General features: G+C 41.7%; 2 protein-coding genes across 2 annotated transcripts; one reads left to right on the top strand and one right to left on the bottom strand.

The window, feature by feature from the left end:
- The first annotated feature begins 1,024 nt into the window (after positions 1-1,024).
- LOC120315921 (gastrula zinc finger protein XlCGF17.1-like) lies at positions 1,025-5,863 on the top strand. The gene is made up of 2 exons (XM_039360963.1): positions 1,025-1,049; positions 4,824-5,863. The coding sequence occupies exons 1-2, from the start codon at positions 1,025-1,027 to the stop codon at positions 5,861-5,863; spliced, it is 1,065 nt and encodes a 354-aa protein (XP_039216897.1).
- A 9,729-nt stretch (positions 5,864-15,592) lies between these two features.
- On the bottom strand, positions 15,593-21,624 carry ZNF329 (zinc finger protein 329). Its single transcript, XM_039361042.1, has 2 exons — positions 21,365-21,624; positions 15,593-18,069 (listed from the first exon to the last, which is right to left on the bottom strand). The coding sequence occupies exon 2, from the start codon at positions 18,056-18,058 to the stop codon at positions 16,607-16,609; it is 1,452 nt and encodes a 483-aa protein (XP_039216976.1). The 5' UTR covers positions 18,059-18,069; positions 21,365-21,624; the 3' UTR covers positions 15,593-16,606.
- Between the last annotated feature and the right edge of the window lie 243 nt (positions 21,625-21,867).

Genomic DNA, 21,867 nt, shown 5'->3' on the forward strand with positions numbered 1-21,867 from the left:
AGCGTTTGCCTGCCAAGTTAGTATGTTCTTGCCCTTCTTCTGAGCTATTGTTTTTGTCAAGGAGAGCCTCAAAGGAAAAACATGTAATCAGCCCTGTCATTCTCTCTCTGGTTTATTGCCTATGCTTAAGAGCATACACTGCATCTTGTGGGACATTGAGAGTCCTGGTTCTTGGAGAGGATCTAGTTCAAAAGGATTTTGCATTCTACTTTGGGGATCAGATCAAATGCAATCTGGTTTCATTTATCGCATTAAGCTATGGCTCATTTGAATACTGTTTATTGGATCAGCAATAAAGGTCAGGTTTACACAAGTTCAGCCATAAACAATGGCTTATCAGTCATAATAGCTAATTTCACAAAAGGCTAATTTCTCTAAAATTGAGCATTTCAGATTATGGTGATGTGACATCTGAACCCAATTCCTTAAGGACCAGTTACAAATCACCTAAATTTTACTCCACTCCTCCATTTCAGAGAGCCATTTCAGTGTAGTGGTTAAGGTACCAGGTTAGAAACTGGAGGACTGTGAGTTCTAGTCCCACCTTAGGCACCAAGCCAGCTGGATGACCTTGGGCTAGTCCCTCCCTTTCTCAGCTTAAGAAGGAGGAGATAATAGCAAAGCCCTTGCAGAAATCTTGCCAAGAAAACCACAGGGACTTGTCTAGACAGTCTCCAGGAGTCAAGATTGACTTGAGACAAACAACTCACAAATATCTTCCATATCAGAGTCATGCCTATGGCCTGCTTGAGGGGATGGTGATACACTATCTAACTTTATTTATAACAGACTGGAGAATTAGGGGTGAAATTAGCAGTGGCATAGTTTGTAATTTAATTTATTGGGTAGGTCTTGCATTACTTAATCACTAATAGAATAACTACTGACAATACAGCTATATAATGAACAAGTGTTTAATAGCTTTTCCATAAGGGCTGTACCAAATGACCCGAATTCAAGAGCCTAAGATTTCTGTATCCAGGAGTTTATCGTCTTTGATCCTAAATGGGGTTGCACTATCCATATGGTGGAGAAACCATCTATTTACCGTGAGTGTAATAATGCTTCTCTTTGAATTCCATCCTGGTTGGACTGAAGCTTCCCTTCTGCACTGTGCATGGGAAAAACCGACTGTGGAATGTCTGCCTTTGACATCAAGAAATTCACCTAGGTAAAAAAATTATACCTGTCAAAACTGGAGAAAAAGCTTCCACAAAGCTATAAATAAGCAAGATACTTCACAAGTGCCATGAACATAGAGAAAGCTTCAGCCAGACTTCATTGAGTGACAAGACTTTTTTTTTGGGAGAACCAGTTTGGTGTAGTGGTTAAGGTGTTGGTCTAGAACAGGGGTAGGCAACCTTGGCTCTTTTATGACTGGTGGACCAACTCCCAGAATTCCTGAGCCAGCCATGCTGAAGGAAAAGGGAGAGGTTTCCAAGCTGAGCCATGCTGGCTCAGGAATTCTGGGAGTTGAAGTCCACGAATCATAAAAGAGCCAAGATTGCCTACTTCTGATCTAGAAATCAAGAGACAGGGAATTCTAGTCCCTGCCTTAGGCATGAAAAACTGGCTGGGTGACTTTGAGCCAGTGGTTCTTTCTCAGCCCAAGTCGCCTCATAGACATCAATGTTGTGGGGAAAATAATAGGAGGGAGGAATATTGGTATGTTTGCCTCCTTCAGTTGCATGTGGAAAAAAAAGGCAGGCTAAAAATCTAAAAACAAAAACAATTCAGGAAATTCAGGAAAGGAAAGAAGTGCAGGCAGAGTTGTAAAAAAAAAAGTTCTGTGTCTGAACTGGAAGATTAATCAGATCATTTTCTCATGCTGTCGTTTGTCACTTTTCACCCATTGTGGCTTAGGCCTCATTATCTCCCATTAAAAAAGATCCAAAGAAATTAAAGATTATCACCCAACGCCAGGAAAAGGCACTGCTGTTTAAAGAAGTTGCAGACACCTCTTTCCAGTCCCACCTCAATGTTCTGAAGTCCCTTTTGGCCTTCTAATCCCAAGGCTTATTAAGAGAACCAGCAACTTTTTGGAGCTACTAATAAATTGCTAGTCCTAGTATCTGCAGCTCCTGTGTTGATTGCCTGCTATGACTGATCTGCCCCTTTATTATGTTTTTTTACCCTGCTGGTTGTAAAGCACCAGCAATGAAATAATATAAAATGCTTCCTGCTGAGTAGAAGAACTTGCACCTCTTAGCATGCTTCATGGTGCTCACACCTAGACAATTTGCCAAATTAAATTGCATTCCCCATTCTAATCATCCTCCCACAATATTGCACTGCTTAAAGTCTCCAGAGAGAACCAAGACAACAACAAACAACAACAACAAATTATTCAGGATATTTCCTTTAGAACAGGGGTCTTCAAACTTGGCCCTTTTATGACTTGTGGACTTCAACTCCCAGAATTCCTCAGCCAGTGTACCTGGCTGAGGAATTCTGGGAGTTAAAGTCCACAAGTCATAAAAGGGCCAAACGTGGTCCTTTTATGACTTTAGAATCTTACATTTCTGTGACTTTTCTTTAAGAGTTTTTCCTTTAAGTAATAGAGTTCCTAGAAAAGGTTTCTCAAGAAATTCCCCACAGCCAATGAGACCCACCCAAAGCAGGACACCTATATAACTGACCTCTCCAAAGGGAGGGGCCTCATTCAGAAGAGCTCTAGGTGGACACTCCAAGCAAGAAGCAGTCATGCTGGCTTAAAGCAGTTCAGGTGTTTTGTGAGGTGCCTGAGGTAGTATATGACAGTGATGTAAAACTGGGAATTAGGGATGGTGGCTTTTTTTAAAGAGCTGTGTGTGTGTGTGTGTGTGTGTGTGTGTGGGAGGGGTTGTCTGGCTTTGTCTGTTTTCCCATGAAACTAGGTTTAATCAATGAGCATTCCTGACAAATTGAGGTTTGCTTGCAATGACTCTGAGTCTCCCTCTTCTTCAGGAAGGCACCGTCTCTTGTCTTTCACTTCTCTTTTAAGGAATGTTTTCTATGGACCTGAGAATGTGTTGGCTGTACAGTTTGTATCTTTGTTAGCCCACAGATAAACGGGACTATAGTCTAAACATTTGGGGATTATCACACTATGGGGAAATGCTGCTTTAAGAGGGCTTTCTGCTTACAAACCAAAGCAGGTGCAATTTCATCTTAATTATTGGTGTGTTGGGGATGCCTCCAGCTGCAGTTTCTATACTGAGCTGGGGAAGGGAACAGGTGCTTTTCCAGGAGTAGATAATGTCAGTCAGTAGATAATCTGGAATTTTTTGACTTGAAACTAGAGTAGAAAATAAATTTAGTGAAAGGAGGCAGCTGGCCCTAGTTCTCTGATATATGTAAAGTGAGTTGCTTTCCCTAGTTAAAAAGTACTTTCACATTATATGATCACCTATGGCAGGGGTCTTCAGTCTTGGCCCTTTTATGACTTATGGACTTCAACTCCCAGAATTCCTCAGCCAGGCTGAGGAATTCTGGGTGTTGAAGTCCACAAGTCATAAAAGGGCCAAGTTTGAAGACCCTTGACCTATGTGCTTGCAATTCTGTGTACAGTTCTGGCTTCTGTCTTACATCTTAGAAACGTATTACAGAGCTGGAAAGAAGGCAAACGAAAGCAACCAAAATGAAGATGGGACTCTAGGCTCTTCTGTAAAAGAAGACAACAGCAATTGAGGCTTTGAAGGTTGAAACAATCCAAGGCAGGGGTCTTCAAACTTAGCCCTTTTATGACTTGTGGACTTCAACTCCCAGAATTCCTCAGCCAGTGTGCCTGGCTGAGGAATTCTGGGAGTTGAAGTGCACAAGTTGTAAAAGGGCCAAATTTGAAGACCCCTGATCCAAGGGAATAGATTTTGGATGGACAGGCAGTCATAGGCACTTGACGAATCAGTCAATATTTAGATTATGTAAATTATTGTAGGCTATAGCCAATTTGGATGCAGAATTTCAGAGTGTTAGAACTTGGGATTGCTTACTGAAACTAAAAGCTGAAGACTCAAAACAGTAGATAGTTACATTGTGGAATTTCTAGTTTTCAGACATGAGTGTAGCACTTTTAATCAGAATTAATTTTTTCAGGTTTTTTTAATGTAATCAGACTGTCTAGATTTTTTTCTCTCTTCAGTGCAGGTTGAAGACAGTTTATAGAAAACTGTACCTATACCAGCCACCTATATTTATTAGTGGATAAAATTAATTTTGCATTTTCATAAAATCACACAGTTGTAGAATTGGAAGGGACACCAAGGATCATCTCTAGACAATATCTGCAATATGCAAGAAGCCAACCAAATAATCTTTTAGAGGTGGCTAGCCAGTCTCTTCTTGAAAACCTATAGAGATGCAAAACACACAACTGCCCTAGGCAGATAATTCCATTCTTGTACAGATCTTGCTACACAAATTTTTTCTTTATATTTAAATTAAATCTAGGGAGGTGCAAATTATAGCCCTTATTTCTAGCCCCAGTTTCTGTGATCATGGAAAATAATTCTTGACCATTGTTCTTATAGCTTCCTTTTATGCACAGGAACATGGCTATCACATCTCTGCTCAGTGTTTATTTTCACTCTAAATTCTATCAAATGTCCTCAAGATTCTGTACTATCTTCATTTTACCTCCTCCGAACACCATTTAACTTGTCAGCATTCTGCAAATGTGCCCAGAATTGTACATAATAGTCATATGTAGTCTCATGATGCCAAGTAGAGAGGAACAATAACATTACAAATCTTCAATCCAAGACATTTTAAGAACATTCCTAAAAAAAAAAACCTATAGAAACTAGCTCCAGATAGCTCTTTTTTTTTTTTTTTTTTTGCTGTAGGTTGGTACCTGAACTGCTTCTACACCTTGCCTCTTATTGATTTTCAGCCCAACATGGAGGCCCCAAGCAATGAAGCAAGGGAACCAGGAAAGTGTGATGCTGTGACTAAAGCTGGTGTCCTTCCCATGGTTCAGCCAGCCCCCAGCAACTACCAGTGCCCCGAATGTGGGAAAAACTTTCGACGGAGCCCAAACTTGTTAACTCACCAGAGGATCCACACGGGCGAGAGACCTTTCCAGTGCCCCAAGTGTGGGAGGAGCTTTGCTCAACAGTCGAGCCTGACCATCCACCTGAGGATCCACACGGGGGAGACGCCCTACCCCTGCCCCCAGTGCGGAAGGTGTTTCCGCCAGAGCTCAAACCTCCTTAAACACAGGCAGCTCCACGAAGGGGTGAGGCCTCACTTGTGCTCCGAATGTGGTAAATGCTTTGCTCAGCGCTCCAACCTGCTCACCCACCAACGGATTCACACGGGGGAGATGCCCTTCCTGTGTTCCGAATGCGGGCAAACTTTCCGGCAGCACCGCAGTCTTCTTAGCCACCAGAGATGTCACAAAGGGAACGTGTCCAATGGACATAATTGCCCCGAGTGTGGGAAAAACTTCACGCAGAATTCGGACCTGGTGAAACATCTGAGAGTCCACACGGGGGAGATGCCCTACACTTGCCTCTACTGCGGGAAGGCCTTTCGTTACGTCTCAAATCTCAATCGGCACAAACGAACCCACACGGGGGAAAAACCCCATGCTTGCCGTCAATGTGGTGAACGCTTCAGCCATTTGTCCAGCCGGAATATGCACGAGAGAATTCACACAGGCGAAAAGCCCTTTGGCTGTGCTGAGTGTGGGAAGGTGTTCATTTCCAGCTCTAAGCTCGCTCAGCATCTGAGGACCCATGCCAAGCAGGCATCCCACATCTGCACTACGTGTGGGAAAAGCTTTGGCCACTATCCAAGTCTCCTTAGACACCAGCAACTGCACAAGGCTTGGAGATCTCACTTGAGAAAAAAAGGAGATAAAAGAACAAACCGGCTTTGCTAGACTGAGCTCCATACCCTAATTGTTCTATCAGGTAACTTTATATCTTAACCTGGGGGGGGGGGATTCTTACCTTGAGCAATGCAAGTCAAGGAATATGGTAAGGAATTTTAAAGAGAATTTCCAACACACGCTATATTCCCCAGGAGTCTTTGGACAGTACTAAAGAAAAATTGGTGTCAAATCTAGATCTTCTTGTAATTTTGACTTGAGTGGCAACTGAGATACTAAGAGTGTTAAGTATTAAACATAGAATATATCCTCACTAGCAGTCTTTAACAAAAACCAGCTCTGCTTTATCAGTGTTGTCCTAGCTTTGTTGCTAATTTTCATTAGCTAATCAAACTGTTTTTCCTGCATGCATATGCAGATTAATAATTTGGGGATTCTGACTGGCTGGAAACACCTGTGTATTTCTTGTCCTTCCTCCTTTGAATGCTCTCCTATGCGGCCACATTGCTTGGTATAGAATTTTCTCATGATGATGTTGTCACCAATAACGGGGAATAGGAAGCATTCACACACTTTCACATTAATAAAAATACTTCAAACTCAACTGTGGGGCCATTTTGCAGAATCCAGAATAGTTAGATAAGGCCCTTTAAATTATGCACAGGGGAAAAGAGAAGGAAAGTCTTAGGATATACTTGGGGATGCAGTGATTTATCTCTGCTGTGTTATTATAATAAATAGTATGCTAGCTCAAGCTGAAAACCCATCTAACCAGTTTTTATTTCCAAAATATCAGTTTGATATACCAACAGATGCATTCTTTTGCTTGTATTTTACAAAATCTCATATATAGAGACATACTGCCTATAATATTAAAGGCAATATACACAGAGCTGCTAATAGCATTATTCTCTAGAAAATTTGCCTAATTACCTTCAAAAGTGACCTATATTGGCAAATACAAGGTTAAAGCAGAATGGGGCTGCCTGGGAAGAAATTGTCCTACCAGTAATTTGAGTGTCTTTGCTTGCCCTCTATTCCTGCCAAGTCTAATTCTATAGAGAGACAAAATATCTTAGAAGCCTCCTTTTGAATAGTTAAATGGCGACTTGACTACTTACAATGCTCTTTTAAGTGTTATTCTCTCATGCAGTATATTATTTAGGCATGATTGTAGGACTCGTCAAATCCTATTAAAATGGTGCATATCTGAATTGGAGCAACTGCTGAAAACGCTAAGTGGGCTCTCCTTAAAATGTCTACTGTCTAAAAAGATGGAGTGGGCAAGTTAGAACAGAGAACACTAGGCAATATCCAGCTACTGTTTTTACCCTGTGCACCAAAATGATTCCTTGAATAAACAGGAACAGAATTTCTGAGATTTTATTTTATTTTATTTTATTATTTAATTAAAAGAATCTAAGAAAATGGCCAAGTGATAGAGCCCAAGGTGGCTTTCAGATCTAGTTCCATCATCTAGTTCCCTGTCTTGGAGACACAGCGAATTTGGTCTAAAGCAGTGGTTCTCAACCTGTGGGTCGGGACCCCATTTGGGGTCGAACAACCATTTCACGGGAGTCGCCAAACAATGCAGTCCGCCATTTTTCCCCCCTTTTCCTTAGCTGTGCTACTCCCTTTTATTCTATTGGCTTTTGAAAGCCAAGAGAATAGACTCTCTTGAGTAGAGTCTAATTCTCTTGGCTTTCAAAAGCCAATAGGAATTGTCCAGGCTGTCTCTGCCCTGCTGAGCCCGCCAAAAGTCCCATTCTGCAAACGGTGCTGCACCAGTTGAGTAGTCCTCGACTTACGACCGGTTGAGTAGTCCTCGACTTATGACCGGTTGGGGGTTGCAGCATTAAAAAGGTTGAGAACCACTGGTCTAAAGGTTAAGGCTCCGTGCTAGAAAGCAGGAGACTGTGAGTTCATCCCACCTTTGCCATGAAAGCCAGCTGGGTAACTTTGGGCCAGCCATATACTCTCAGCCCAGCCCACCTCACAGAACTGATGTGGGGAAAATAGGAGGAGGAGGAAGGTGTGTTAGATATGTTCACCACCTTGAGTCATTTGTAAAAATAACGAAGGTGTGATATAAATAAAGAGTTCAATAAAACATTTTTTTTAAAAAAAGATACAACAGCGCTATATAATTCTGAAACTCCTTATGTCTTCTTCAGCAGAGGAGCGAAACAGAGATTCTGAGGAAATAACTTGTGAAGATGTGCTGGATTCTGCAGGTTTTGGAGTCTGTTCCTCCCAACCACCATCACTCTTGATAACTCTGTGAAATGAATACATGCCTCCAGGCAGGAATTTGATGAGAACATTTGGGCGGCTATTGCAAATGGATCTAATTTACAAACAATCTCCCTCTTCAGAAGCAGCTTCTCAAGTTCTTGCCTGCAGTGGGAAAGAAAGAGGGCTGCTTCCCAAAAAAAAACAAATCGTGGCTTGCATTGATCTGCTGAAATTATCCTTCAGTGCCCTCTTTAACCCTGAGCAATGGTGTTAAATTCTTTAAATAATGTGGTGGCTTAGAATGATATGATCAGTTAGGGTGACTTTCGATGAATATATATATGTAATATATATATATATATATATATATATATATATTACAGCAATCTTTTTCTTTTATAAAATGCATGTGGAAGACACATGTTCAGAAATGTTTTGTTTGTTATGTATAAAACTAAAATGCCCCATCAAGATAATGCATATTTGAATGTTCAGAAAGGCTTATTTGTTATTCCCATGGCAAAAAGCATTAAGAAAATCCAGACTGTAGCCATAATCAGTGTAATTATTAAGAAAATGTTGAAGTTGTGTGTCAAACTGACTAAAGTTACCCTCAGAAGAGATGGTGGGGAAACGTAGTGCAACTCCATGAAAGGAAGTTTTGATCCTTCTAAGAACTTCTACAAAAAATTGCATGTTTGCCAAACATATTTTATGTTAGGATTATACTCTGCCTTATTTAAAAGGGGATTAGTTGCTGCTTTTTTCTTTCTTCTTTTCATTTTCCTGCAGCAATAAATGGAAAAATTAAAAGAGCATTTGTTTCTTGTTAAACCTACAGGACAGTGTGTCTCTCAATACCAGAAAAAAGCACTACATTTGTGGCTAAGCAGTTTAGACACAAATTGCATTGAGCCATACAAATTTTAACGATTGTATTGTATAACTTTTTTTGTCATAGAACGCCCAGAACAGAGTTCCGGCACCTTTTTGGGATGGAACCTTGTAGGGTAGGCAAGGCGGGTAGTATGACACGTGTGAGTTCTGGCTCTTTTTTTTTTTTTTTTTTTTACAAAAAAAGCACTGTGTATAACCAAAGAACCTACATTAGCACAGTACAGAATCCTCAACTTTACAACAGTTCATTTAGTAACCATTTGAAGTTACAACAGCACTGAAAAAAGTGATCTATGACCGTTGTTCACACGACTGTTGCAGCATTTCCATGGTTACATGATCAAAATTCAGACGCTTGGAACTGACTCATATTTATGACGGTGGCAGGATCCTGAGATGATGTGATCACTTTTTGCAAACCTCTGACAAGCAAAGTCAATGGGGAAGCCAGATTCACATAATAGATTCACTGTTTTATTAACTTAACAACTGCAAGCGATTCACTTAACAACTGTGGCAAGAAAGGTTGTAAAATGGAGCAAAACCCACCTAACAACTATCTCATTTATTTATTTATTTATTTATTTATTTATGAGACTTATATACCGCTTTAAGTGCAAGCACTCTCTAAGCGGTGTACACCAGTAAGCAATGTATATATATATATATATTTACATTGCCCCCAACAATCTGGGTCCTCATTTTACCTACCCCGGAAGGATGGAAGGCTGAGTCAACCTTGAGCCGGTGAGATTTGAACCCGCTGACCTGCTGAACAGTCAGCTAAAGTGGCCTGCAGTACTGCACTCTAACTGCTGCGCCACCTCGGCTCTTAGCAACATCTTTTGGGTTCAATTTTAGTCATAAGTCAAGGGCTACTTGTACTTGGAGGTTTTTTTTATTTCTTGTACGGACAACAAGTGTGGGAAACTTTAGTAAGCATAATCTCTGTTCTATGAAGGCTCTTTGCTCCTAATACTGCTGAAAGATCTTCTGTTACAGTATAGGACAGCTGTGTTTTTGTGCAATGGTAAAAAGCCAGAAACCTGGCAACCCCTTTTCCAACCAACAACTTTTTCTAAAAGGCAGAAGCTGTTGTGAGCTGACACTTCAACAGATGTGAATCGTGAAAGCTGTTTTCTTTTAATAATATTTGGTAATCAGAAAAAGTGTTACCAGATTTCTGAAAAATGTAACAACATCCTTTTGTACCAAAGAATGAACCAGGCCTAGGGTTACCAGAGGTCTGGCAAATGGACATCTTCTCCTCCTCCTCCTCCACCTTCTCTTCTTCTTCCTCCTCCTCCACCTCCTCTTCCTCTTCCTCCTCCTCCTCCTCCTCCTCCTCCTCCTCCTCCTCCATGTCCTTCATCCAGGCTTAGCCTTAAAATATTTTCAAGACTTTTCATGTGACTTTTTTCTTTTTACTGTTTTCACAACAACGGTCGTTCAAACTTTTGTATATAGTGACCTTGTAAATTGTCTACCTCTTTCCCTCATCCATCAATAGATTCAACAGTTTAGATTTATATTATTTTATTTCCCCATTCCAGCATTAGAAGAAGATCCTGGCTTTGAATCAAGATCAGGTCATCCACAGAACACACAGGAGGGCAAGTTACTCGGAGGAGAGCAAAGTTACTCTACTTCTCCTACTCCATTTCAAGACTATAGGCACAGCGCATTTTCGTTTTCAGGACAGAGCTGTAAATTGTAATTAATCCTAATCTGAGAATGAATTGCCACCTGTATGCTGTGTGGACATAATTATCAGTAATATTACTCCAAATAGATTTGCTATTTGGAGCTGTGTGGTGGCCTAGCGGTGAAGACATTCATCTCCCACTCGGAAGGCTGAGAGTTGAATCCTAGGTAGCAGCAGATGTTTCTCTCTCTTTGGGCACAAAGGAAAAAATATCTGCTACAAACTCTGCATATAAGGCAGGGGATCCGGCCACTAAATGCTCAGCTCCATCCAGTCGCGCCAACTCTACCCTGAGTTAAAGGATTGCAGAGTTATAAAAAAAGGGAGGTTTTTTTCTCTTACAATGGCAATGTGTGCATCTTTAGACAAGCTGAAGGCCCAGACTGGAGACAGATTGCCCATATAAAATCTATAAACCTTAAGAGAAGACACAAAATTGATGGCATATAATCTATCAATCATCTCTCAGTCTCCATTGACAAAATATGCTTAAAAATTTATTCTGAACTTTGATGTGCAGTACTCCTCAACTTAAAACCACAGTTGGGACCAGGATTTCTGTTGCTAATTAAAGTGGTGGTTAAATGAGTCGTGCCTGATTTTACAGTCTTTTTTGCCGTAGTTGTTAAATGACTCATGTTGTTGAAATCCAGCTTTCCTTGTTGGAAGCCAGCTGGGAAGATTGGAAATGGTGATCACATGACCCCAGAATGCTGCAACTGCCATAAATACTTGCCAGTAACCTAGCACCCAAAATTTGATTACGTGACATTGTAACTGTGAACAATTGCTAAACAAATAGTTGTAAGTTGAGGAGTACCTGTATCTGTAATAGGCACAGACTTCTCCCACCACAGTCACTATTTCTGCAGCTAAACATACCGAGATACTGTAGGGCAGGAGTCTTCAAACTTGGCCCTTTTATGACTTGTGGACTTCAACTCCCAGAATTCCTCAGCCAGGCATGCTGAGGAATTCTGAGAGTTGAAGTCCACAAGTCATAAAAGGGCCAAGTTTGAAGACCCGTGCTTTAGAGCAGTGTTTCTCAACCTTGGCAACTTAAAAGATCTGCAGACTTCAACTCCCAGAATTCCCCAGCCAGTAAGCTGCCTGAGGCATTCTGGTAGTTGAAGTCCACACATCTTTAAGCTGCCAAGATTAAGAAACACTGCTTAGAGTTCCACATAGCCAGACTATATGTCACCTAGGTAAATCTTTTCTGAACTTGCTCTAATTTATCTCTCTATATATAGTGTAGTGCCCAGAACTTGACATTATATACAAAATGGAGTCTGGGCAGGGCAGAGTAGAGTGACTTGCTTTAATCTGGACCTGTGTTCCTGTTAACGCATCCCAGAAAAACATCTGCCCATTTTAACAGTTGCATTGCAGGCTCATGTTGAATTTGTGGCCAATAAGGTCACTTGGGATTCCTTTCACATGGACTCCTGCCAAGGACCTACTAACTGTGTATCATGTGCAAACTTTGTAAATCTCTCCCCAATATCCTCATTCATATTAATAAAAATGTCGAACAGCACAAGCCCCAGGACAGAAGTGTGTGTCCATCGGTTCAATGTTTCCATCCAGCTTGATGTGGACATTCATGAACACTCGACCAATGAAGGAACAGTCTTCTATAGAAAGAGAGCCTTGAGGAATGCCACTGTAAACCAGTTTAATCTATGCTGGGAAAGCCTTTTCCCTTTTCTGTTTAGCTTGTAGTTTCCAGATAAAAGACAAGCACTCAAAATAAATTTCAAACAAACTTTATTGGCTACCATAAGAAACTGGAATATAGTAAATTTAAACTGAAAAAAAACCCCAAGTCTATAGGAATACAGACAAAAAAACAGTAAACATGAGATATAAACAAATTTGATCAATAAAACATATTAAAAAGAAAGTTTAAGAAAAAACTTATGTAGACAAAAGTTAAGATTTTCCCTATCCGTCCCAATGCTTCTTCCGTTCAGTACGGCTGGCCAAATTACAGAAAATTCTGATTAAGCTAACATCAGATTCTTCTATACAATAGTACATTTTCCGAGGGAAAATCTCTACTCTTTGTGAAGTTGACAGTTTTACTGTTATGGCTAGCAGCAAGCCTATTTTTTATATTTAAACTAGTAAAAGTTGGGTTCATACATTGTGCTAAACCACAGTTTTAACTAAGCTCTGTCAATATTCTGTAGTTGCCTAGTTTGCATCTAATTCAAAGCCCAAGCAAAATTATATGATGTTTCAGTGCAGGAGTGAAGAAACTTGACTTTCAGATGTTGCTGAAGTATAATCCCAGCATTACTTACCACTGGTCCTGCTGGTTGGGACTGACTATGGAAACCGTCATTAATTGGAAGGCTTCAAATTCCCCATTTTTAGGTAAACGTTAATGTATAAATCCAGCCAATATGTCTGTAATTTGTTAGCAAAAAATCAATTCTGCACCATTCCTACATATAAATCAATACAAATAAACAGAAGATTGTCCATTATTTTAAACTAAACATGATTCTCATGTTGCACTTTTAAATTTAGCTATTGCCATTTGAACTTAATCTTTATTTTTAAAGAAAAATATGGGGAACACAAGCCAGCTTATGTTAAAAAAAGAGATGAGTAGCATTTGCGGAACTGTTTATTATGACACACTTATAGGTTGTGTATTTTATTTAGAATAAGAGATTATATTATGCACTGGTGTTACTGTTCAATTGTTTGGTATGTATATCTTTTATATTTTAATTTTATAACTGTTTTCTGTGAAAATAAGACAGCATTTTGTTCCAAAGGTGCTTCAGTTAGAACTGAAGAAGCTTCCTGATGAGAAGCAAAACATCTTCAAGGAAAAACCAAGAAAGTCCAGTTGGAAAAAGCACCTTTGGGATATGTAGTCAACTGTGCAGATGGTCATCTAAATCCAAGATTTAAAGCTATGTGAAAGATCCAGCAGAAGGGAAAAAATTTTTATCAACTGTACATTTTCTGTATAACATGGCCAAACTTTAACCCAGAATATAATCTTCTATTATAGTGATTAAGATCAACTTTTTATATTAACTGAAAGAGGCTTACACATTTTCAAATTAATTGTTTCTTCAATCTGATATGGGCAAATCCACCATTGGCAGTCTAGTACTTTGGGCAGTAGTAGCTGAAAACATTACGACTAAAATGGTGCCATTCTACTGCAATGGGGCAGCATTTTCGGAACAAGGTTCTCTTCAGAGGCTTTGAACTGCCTGTCAGAATCCCCAGTCACAATTATCTTTACTGGCAGGAAATACTGGAAGATGCCATTCATCAAATATAAAAACCAAACTTTTATCACCAGCTTTCTCAGATTTTGCCAAGACTTAAACATTGGCAAGCATTCTCTCCCTACTTCAAATCCTCCCCTCTGCCCTTGATCTTTAGTGGTGTTTTTGTTACATTCAGGTAGTCCTTGACATGACTAGTTGCTTAGCAACCATTCAAAGTTATCATGGACCCTCCAAAGCGTATTTAAGATTGGATTCAAAGTTCCAATGGCCACATGACCTCCAGTCACGTGATCACATTTTGGCACTCAGCAACCGGCTGTATTTATGGTCATTTGCAGCATCCCTTGCTTATGGGGTAGTAATTTACAATTTTTTTTGATGGAAACTGACATTTACCTTAGATTTTTGGAAAAAAATGTCCACAGTGGACAATGGATTCACTTAACAACTAAGGTGTTCACTTAATGACTGCCGTAAAAAACTGTTGTAAAAATCATGTCAGCCACATGGTTGCCTCAACTTATAACTGTCGTGACATACAACAGAAATTCCAGGCTCCATTAACTCAGACCATAAAAACCACTAGCTATGAAATTGGGCATTTGCACAACAAAGAAGAGTCCTGACTTGCTGGCTTTTTATAGGGAGGGTGTTATTTTAGAAAGTTGTGTCAAACCGTCTATTAGCAATAGCACTTAGACTTATATAGCGCTTCACAGTGCTCTCTAAGTGGTTTTACGGAGTCAGCATATTGCCCCCAACAATCTGGGTCCTCATTTTACTGACTTCGGAAGGATGGAAGGCTGAGTCAACCAACCGGCAATCAACAGAAGTAACCTGCACTACTGCATTCTAACCACTGTGCCACCAGGACTCTTATTGTGGTTTGTGAACCACAGTTTAAGACTGCACAATGTGTGAACCTGTGTCCTATGGCTTAATCAACAAATTATTAAATAGAGAGAAGTGTGCACTATAGACAAGGACAATATTCAGAGCCTCTTTCTCTGACTTAAAAAAAAACTTGTAGGCATAAAGAACTCCATTTATCAGCCTTGCTTGCTGGTCTGCATGCAATTTCTCACGGCCTATGGCTATGGCGTGGGACCTACGGCTGGAACAACTTGACAGTTTGCACAATCAATTTGTTAGCTGCTATCAAAATGTAAGCATGATTTGTAAGGATAGTCCCAAGCACACTTACTCACAATCAAGCCCAGGTATGACTGCACCAAAGTTGACTAAATCTGTTACCAGCACCCCATCTTCCCTTCCGGAAGAACTGTCAGTGAATGTTTGTGATTTCAAGCAAAAAAAGAAAAAAAAAAAGATTAATGCATAGCAGGAGTACAGTAAACAAGAAGTGATCAGTGAACCACCAGGGAAGAGCATAAACATTTTGGACACATAGACACAACAAAACTCTTGCATCATACTTTATGTTTTGGTTAGCTAGATTGAAATTCCTCAACTTCTATTTAAATGCACCTTGAGATAAGAACCAAAGAGGTGCCTTCACTGCTCTACTACAGAAAACCCACCAGAATTCCCTCCCCTTGACAGATTCAGTGACGGACCTAGTTCAGGGGTAGGCAACCTTGGCTCTTTTATGACTCGTGGACTTCAACTCCCAGAATTCCTGAGCCAGCATGGCTGGCTCAGGAATTCTGGGAGTTGAGGTCCACGAGTCATAAAAGAGCCAAGGTTACCTACCCCGGCCTAGTTGAAAAACTGAGGGAGAACGTCATGAGAAATCAGAGGGAGAAATAAGCAAAACTGTCCTTATATACTATGGGCATCCCTCTTTTTGTGTGAGTAGTCAACCTGTACAAAAAGATCATGGCTTATAAATTAAATTAAATAATGTTATTAATGACTTAAAGCTTTATTCTACCCAACTAAAGTATTTTTATTATAGTGATAGCATTTTTATTAAAACATTTGCACACAAATGTAGAAGAGAAATTGTTAGAAGACAATAAACAACAAAACACTGTTTCTGTCAATTAGAAGACAATGTTTAAAACAAAAAAAAAATATCTGCGAGTGTATTTATATTCATTATATTCTTAAAAAGACATGGCTTTCCAGCGAGGAACAGAGCAAATAAACCCCAGGTTGTATGGATTTTTTTTTTATAGAAACAAGCATGATGGATAAAAGATGATTACTTTGCGTTATTTTAAAGAAAACACTTTCCTACAATAAACACTAATTTCGATTATATTTTTCTTGCTCCATTTGTCATTTCAAGGCAACCCATACATAGCAGTGCCATTTTTGCTTATTTTAACTTACACCAATAAATATGTTTTTGAAGGGGTTCCAACATTACATCCATTTTTATATAGTTCCCCTTCCACCTCTACGCTATATATTTTTAATCAAGAATTCCCAACAAAGTATATTTCCAAGAATTTCTTTGGGGAAGCAAAGCCAGCCCATGTCAAAATGGCTTTTAACTTAAATATGGCTGGCGAGACCATGCTCCGGGTGCAGACACTTCGTTCTTCCTTGGATCAACTCATTCATCCTTCAAGATGCACATGGGGGGCGGGGGGGGAAAGATCATGGACAGTATTGATTTAATTGATCAAGCAAACTTTCCATGAAGGCTAATTAAAATGTAGAGACTCCGGATTCTCTATACTAGTTATTGGAAAGTAAGTGTTTCCCCTCTAGTCTGCTTGCCTCTCAGCTCCTGCACTCCATCTTTATTTCACTCATGTGGGCAGCCTGAGGAGCATCACCAAGGACAAACTGAGTAGAAGTTCCCAGGCTGGTCAAAGCCAGAGGCTCACTTGGGCCCAGTTTTTCCTCCTTGGCCCAAGGATGCTCAGAAGCTGGGGACACGGTAGCTGCTCCTGGCTGAGATGACTCAGTTTCAGAAAGAGACATTCCCAGGGTCCCGTCCTTCACATGGACTCTCTGATGGGATACAAGACGCGAGCTCCGGGCAAAACATTTCCCACAATCAGAGCAGGTATAAGGTTTCTCTCCAGTGTGAATCCTCTGGTGAGTGACCAAGTCAGCATTGATCCGAAAGCTCTTCCCACAGATGTGACATTCATAAGGCTTCTCCCCTGTGTGGATTCTCTGGTGCTTAATAAGGTCTGAGCTGTAGCTGAAGCTTTTCCCGCAGATGCCGCAGGGATACGGCCTTTCTCCCGTGTGGACTCTCTGGTGGCAGATCAGGTGCGAACTCCGCTTAAAGCCTTTCCCACAATCAGGACACTCGTAAGGTTTTTCTCCAGTGTGGTTCCTCTGATGGGTGACTAAGTCATAATTGACCCGGAAGCTCTTCCCACAAATGGAGCACTCGTATGGTTTCTCACCCGTGTGGACCCTCTGGTGCCGAATGAGATGGGAGCAGTCCCGGAAACGCTTCCCGCAGATCCCACAAGGGTAGGGTCTTTCACCAGTGTGAACTCTCTGATGGGAAATGAGGTGGGAGCTGCGAGTAAAGCTTTTCCCACAATCAGAGCATATGTAAGGTTTCTCTCCGGTGTGACTCCTCTGATGGTTGACCAGGTCGTAGTTGGACCGGAAGCTCTTCTCGCAGATAATGCACTCATAGGGTTTCTCCCCGGTATGGACTCTCCGGTGGGACATCAGTTGGGAACTCTGGGAGAAGCCTTTCCCACACTCCAGACAGATGTAAGGTTTCTCCCCAGTATGGACCTTTTGATGGGCCACCAGGTCTGAGCTGAAAAGGAAGCTCCTCCCGCACTCAAGACAAGAAAATGGCTTCTCATCAGTGTGACTCTGCATATGAGCCACCAAGTCAGCTTCCTGGTTGTAACCTTTTCCACAGACAGGGCAGGGGTGCGGCTTCTCCTCTTTGTGAAGCCTCTGATGCTCCACAAGGCAGGAACTCCCATTAAAACATTCCCCGCAAACAGGGCAAATATACTGTGTCTGTGACGGACAAATCCTCTCGGTGTCAGAAACATCGCCATTGATGGCAAGAGAGTTGCTCTCCAGGTCGCGCTTCAAGCTTCTCGGTGCCATCTCGGTGGTTTCACCTCCTTCCGATTCAACGTCTGGAGACACATGACTCTGGCAACTTTCAGACAGTATCCCATGTGGCTCTGCTGGCTTATGGCCAACCTGCTTGGGAGTATTCTCCTCTTCCTCATTCACCATCTTTTCAAAGACTGGACGGAAATAGAATCCACATGAAAATTAGCAATATTACAGGGAGACCCCACCTTATGACCAGTTGCTTAGTGACTTTTTGAAGTTATGACAGATCTCCCCAGAGCTACTTACAACCCAGCTTCGAAGTCCCAAAACCTACCCCCAGGTCACATGATCGCATTTTGAGCACTTGGCAACTGGCCCACATTTACGGCCGCTTGCAGGTTCATACGTCATTTTCAGTGGATTTTGCCAGAAACTGATGTTTACTTCTGGTTTCCAGCCAGAAATGCCTTTGGATATGATGGGTTTGTTTAACAACTGCTTTGTTCATTTAATGGCTGTGATGTTCATCACTGTAAAAAGGTCATGAAATTGAGCATGGTCACATAATGACCCATCAATGGCCATCACAACATATAACTGTAATTCTGGGCTACAATTATGGTCATAAATCACGGACTCTCTGCAGTAAGATTCTTCACTGTACTCATCTGCATAGTACTGCTGAGCCAAACAACAACCCCTTTCTAATATGACAGGAAAAGATTTTTATTTTGCTAATGGCACCGGGGTGAGGGGAAACTTGTAGATTGCTAAAAGGCATTCGAATGGCACAAGAAGAAATTCAAACCAGGAACTTCTTGACTTCCACTTGGCCTCTTGGAGGCTGTGCTATCCAGGGGTGGGGAACCTTGGCTCTTTTATGACTCGTGGACTTCAACTCCCAGAATTCCTGAGCCAGCATGGCTCAGCTTGGAAACCTCTCCCTTTTCCCTCAGCATGGCTGGCTCAGGAATTCTGGGAGTTGAAGTCCACAAGTCATAAAAGAGCCAAGCTTGCCTACCCCTGCGCTATATAAAAACTGGTTAGAATATTGGGGGGGAAATTATCAATATTTGTAGAGGCAGCTTTAATAACATTCCTAGCCAGCCAGTTGTTGGAAAAACACTGGCACTTTGTGGCTTTGAAGATTACATTGCTTTACTAAGTTTCATATCAAAGAGACTGGGAAAAACATGAAGAAGGAGAAAGTGGCTCTAAGGGCCACCAGTGACCAGTTTCGGTGACCAGTTTGACTAGCTTCAAGTAGAGGCAGACCCCCCTTTCAAGCAAATGGGGTTAATTTTTCACAGGTTTAGCATCAGAGAGTAAACTGGAGATATGGTGATACAGGTTGTCCTTGACCTATGACACAACTGGGACCTGAATTTCTGTTGCTAAGCAAGGTGGTTGTTAAATGAGTCAGGGCCAATTTTATCCTTTTTTCTTATGTTTGCTAAGTGAATCACTGCAGTCGTTAAGTGAATCATGCAATCATTAAGCGAACTCCCAGTGTGCACCTATTTCTAGGCGTAAGGGCTTATTGTGTAATAAGCTTCCCTCACTGATTGTTGGAAACGTATTTTTCCTCCCCCACTGTGCAGATTGGGAACTTTTTATTTTAAAAAGATTATCTTTAATTACAGGAGTGTGTCAATATCCTTCTCATGCTACTTAGGAACTACTGTAGTTCCTACTTAAGCCATGATTTAAAGTTAAGAGTTTGGGTGTGGGCCTTAAGAATCCCACTGGCATAATTATGGTTTATTCAAGTTGTCCAATTTTGTGGATTTATGTGATGTACTGAATTATAAAATAATCACAGAGGCTGGGCTGGGCTTGCAAAAATAATAGGCCAAGTGTTTCTTAAAGTAGGATCCCTGGGGGTTCCCAAAGACCCTCACAGGGGTATACAAAATCATAATTATGAAAAAAATAATACAATATTAAAATTCCATCCAACAATTATCAGAAATGATAGTGGCAGCGAATGCATCAATGCTTAATATGATAAATATTGATACATCGCATTGCAATTGTGTCAGAAGCACAGAGGCACTTCCGGGTGAAAGGATTAGCAGGTGACATCACCGTTGCCCAGGAGACACCCAATTCGGGGCTCCTTTCATGTTCCCAGCAGGAGCTGGAGCAAAGGATGGGAGTTCACTCCGCCCCATGGCAGCACTTGGTTCTTGAATATGGTTTGCTAGCCTCCAACCCAGCATCCTAACCATGCAAGCCACCGTGCTCTTTTATTTTGATACATATAACACAGACACACAAAACTCTTTAGGGGTCCTCCATAATTTTTAAAAGGGGGAAGGTGTCCTGAAAGAAAAAATGTTTAAGAAGCACTGCACCAGGCTAAAAGTGTTTGGCTACTTTGTGGTAAGCAGTTTTTGAGGCTCATTACTGAAATCTAATAGATATATAGATATAGACAGACAGCGTGTGTGTGCGTGAATAGATACATGAATAAAGATATAGATATACAGAGCGTGCATATGTATATATTTGTGTGTCTATCACCTTATCTATCTACTTACCTATCTGCCTTCCTATATCTACCTATCTACGTATCTCTCTATCTCTGGAAAGCTGCAAATGATAGATAATGGAGAATATATAAGAAGAGACTTTTAGCTGCAAAGGGTTAAAATATTGGGGGTCAGTGTTTCTTCCTGCAAATGTTTCATTACCTAACTTTGAAAATTGACACAAGTGAGTGGAGTGGCCTGGTTGGCTGCATTTTTTCATCTAAAACAGTGTTTTTCAACATGCTGGCAGCGGAATTCTGGGAGTTGAAGCCCATACATTTTTCAAGTTGCTACGTTTGATAAATGATGATCAAAAATGATTTAAATGATTCCTGCCTATTGTGCTGGTTCTCACTTCTCTAGATTCTGATTGCAATAAGGAAGAATATGCTCCAGATTGTTCTCTTCTTTTTAAAATTTTTATTTGCTTCTTAAATCGTTTATAGCTACAATGTTACCTAGATCAGCAATGAAAGGGCTGCAGAAAGAAAAACAAGTTCTTTGCTACCATATAATAGACATCAGGATTTTTACAGCCCGGATCGGGCGGGCGGGCCCACCTTATGGGGCTGTTGCTAACAAGGAAAGCGCAAAAGTTATTTTTTCCTTGCATTGGTCAAGATAAAACGCTTTACACTGACCTATCGGGGAGGGAGGGAAATCTACTGATCCGGCAGAGAAACAGCAGGATCTCCTTTGTGCCGAGATATTTAATCCCGCGGGCAACAATCAGCCCACAAGAAAACAATAGCGGCCTAGATCAGCAGACAGCAGCCACCAGCCCAGTCGGAGCATAGGCGAAAGCGCGTAAGATCTTGCGATACTGTCCCGCTTTCCCTCCGGTGATCCCAGGAAAGAATCAAGTGGGACAGAGACCGACTGCCGAGCAGCCTTTCAGCCCGATGACCGCGCGCGAGAGGCCCAGCTCAGTTTCCACGTTCCGGTTACTCACCAGGATCGGGCTGTTGCAGGGTGGATCGCCAGCAGAGAGCGGAGCCCGGAGCACCCGCGCGCCCGGCGGAGGGGAAGCACCGGCGCCAGAGCAAACCTGGGCGCTGCAGCACCAGATCGGGCACAATCAGAGGAGGAGGAGGAGGAGGCGGCAGTGGCTGCGGCCGCACAAGGGTTACTGCCTGGCCGCCGAGGCTGGACTTCCCAAGGCAAGGCTGAGCTCCCGGCCGGTTCAACCAATCCTCGCCTGGTTGAGAGCTGAGTCAGGCACAGGAAGCTGCGCCACGGAAAGACTTCTCCGCGCAAGAGGCGGCCTCCGTCGGGCTAGCGCAGCAGCCGGAGACCCCTGGCGGCCCTGCGGAGAAGAGCGGAGAGGCGGGCTCTCCTCGCTTCCCGGGCACTCGGGGGAGAGGACCCGACTCTCCCTGCGATCGTCTGCAGTTCGGTCGCGGTTTCCTGGTTTGGTTTGCGGAAAGACAAAGGAAAAGCCAACCCTGCTTCGAT

This window comes from Crotalus tigris, unplaced genomic scaffold, assembly GCF_016545835.1.
Source record: "Crotalus tigris isolate CLP2741 ecotype Arizona unplaced genomic scaffold, ASM1654583v1 scf7180000019189.1338056, whole genome shotgun sequence".
NCBI classification, from domain to species: domain Eukaryota; kingdom Metazoa; phylum Chordata; class Lepidosauria; order Squamata; family Viperidae; genus Crotalus; species Crotalus tigris.

Excerpts from the sequence above, each read along its gene's own strand:
- LOC120315921 (XM_039360963.1), top strand. The coding sequence starts at position 1,025 with ATGGTGGAGAAACCATCTATTTACC. Across the intron at positions 1,050-4,823 it reads GGAGAAACCATCTATTTACC|GTTGGTACCTGAACTGCTTC; the intron begins GTGAGTGTAATA and ends TTTTTGCTGTAG.
- ZNF329 (XM_039361042.1), bottom strand. The coding sequence starts at position 18,058 with ATGGTGAATGAGGAAGAGGAGAATACTCCCAAGCAGGTTGGCCATAAG.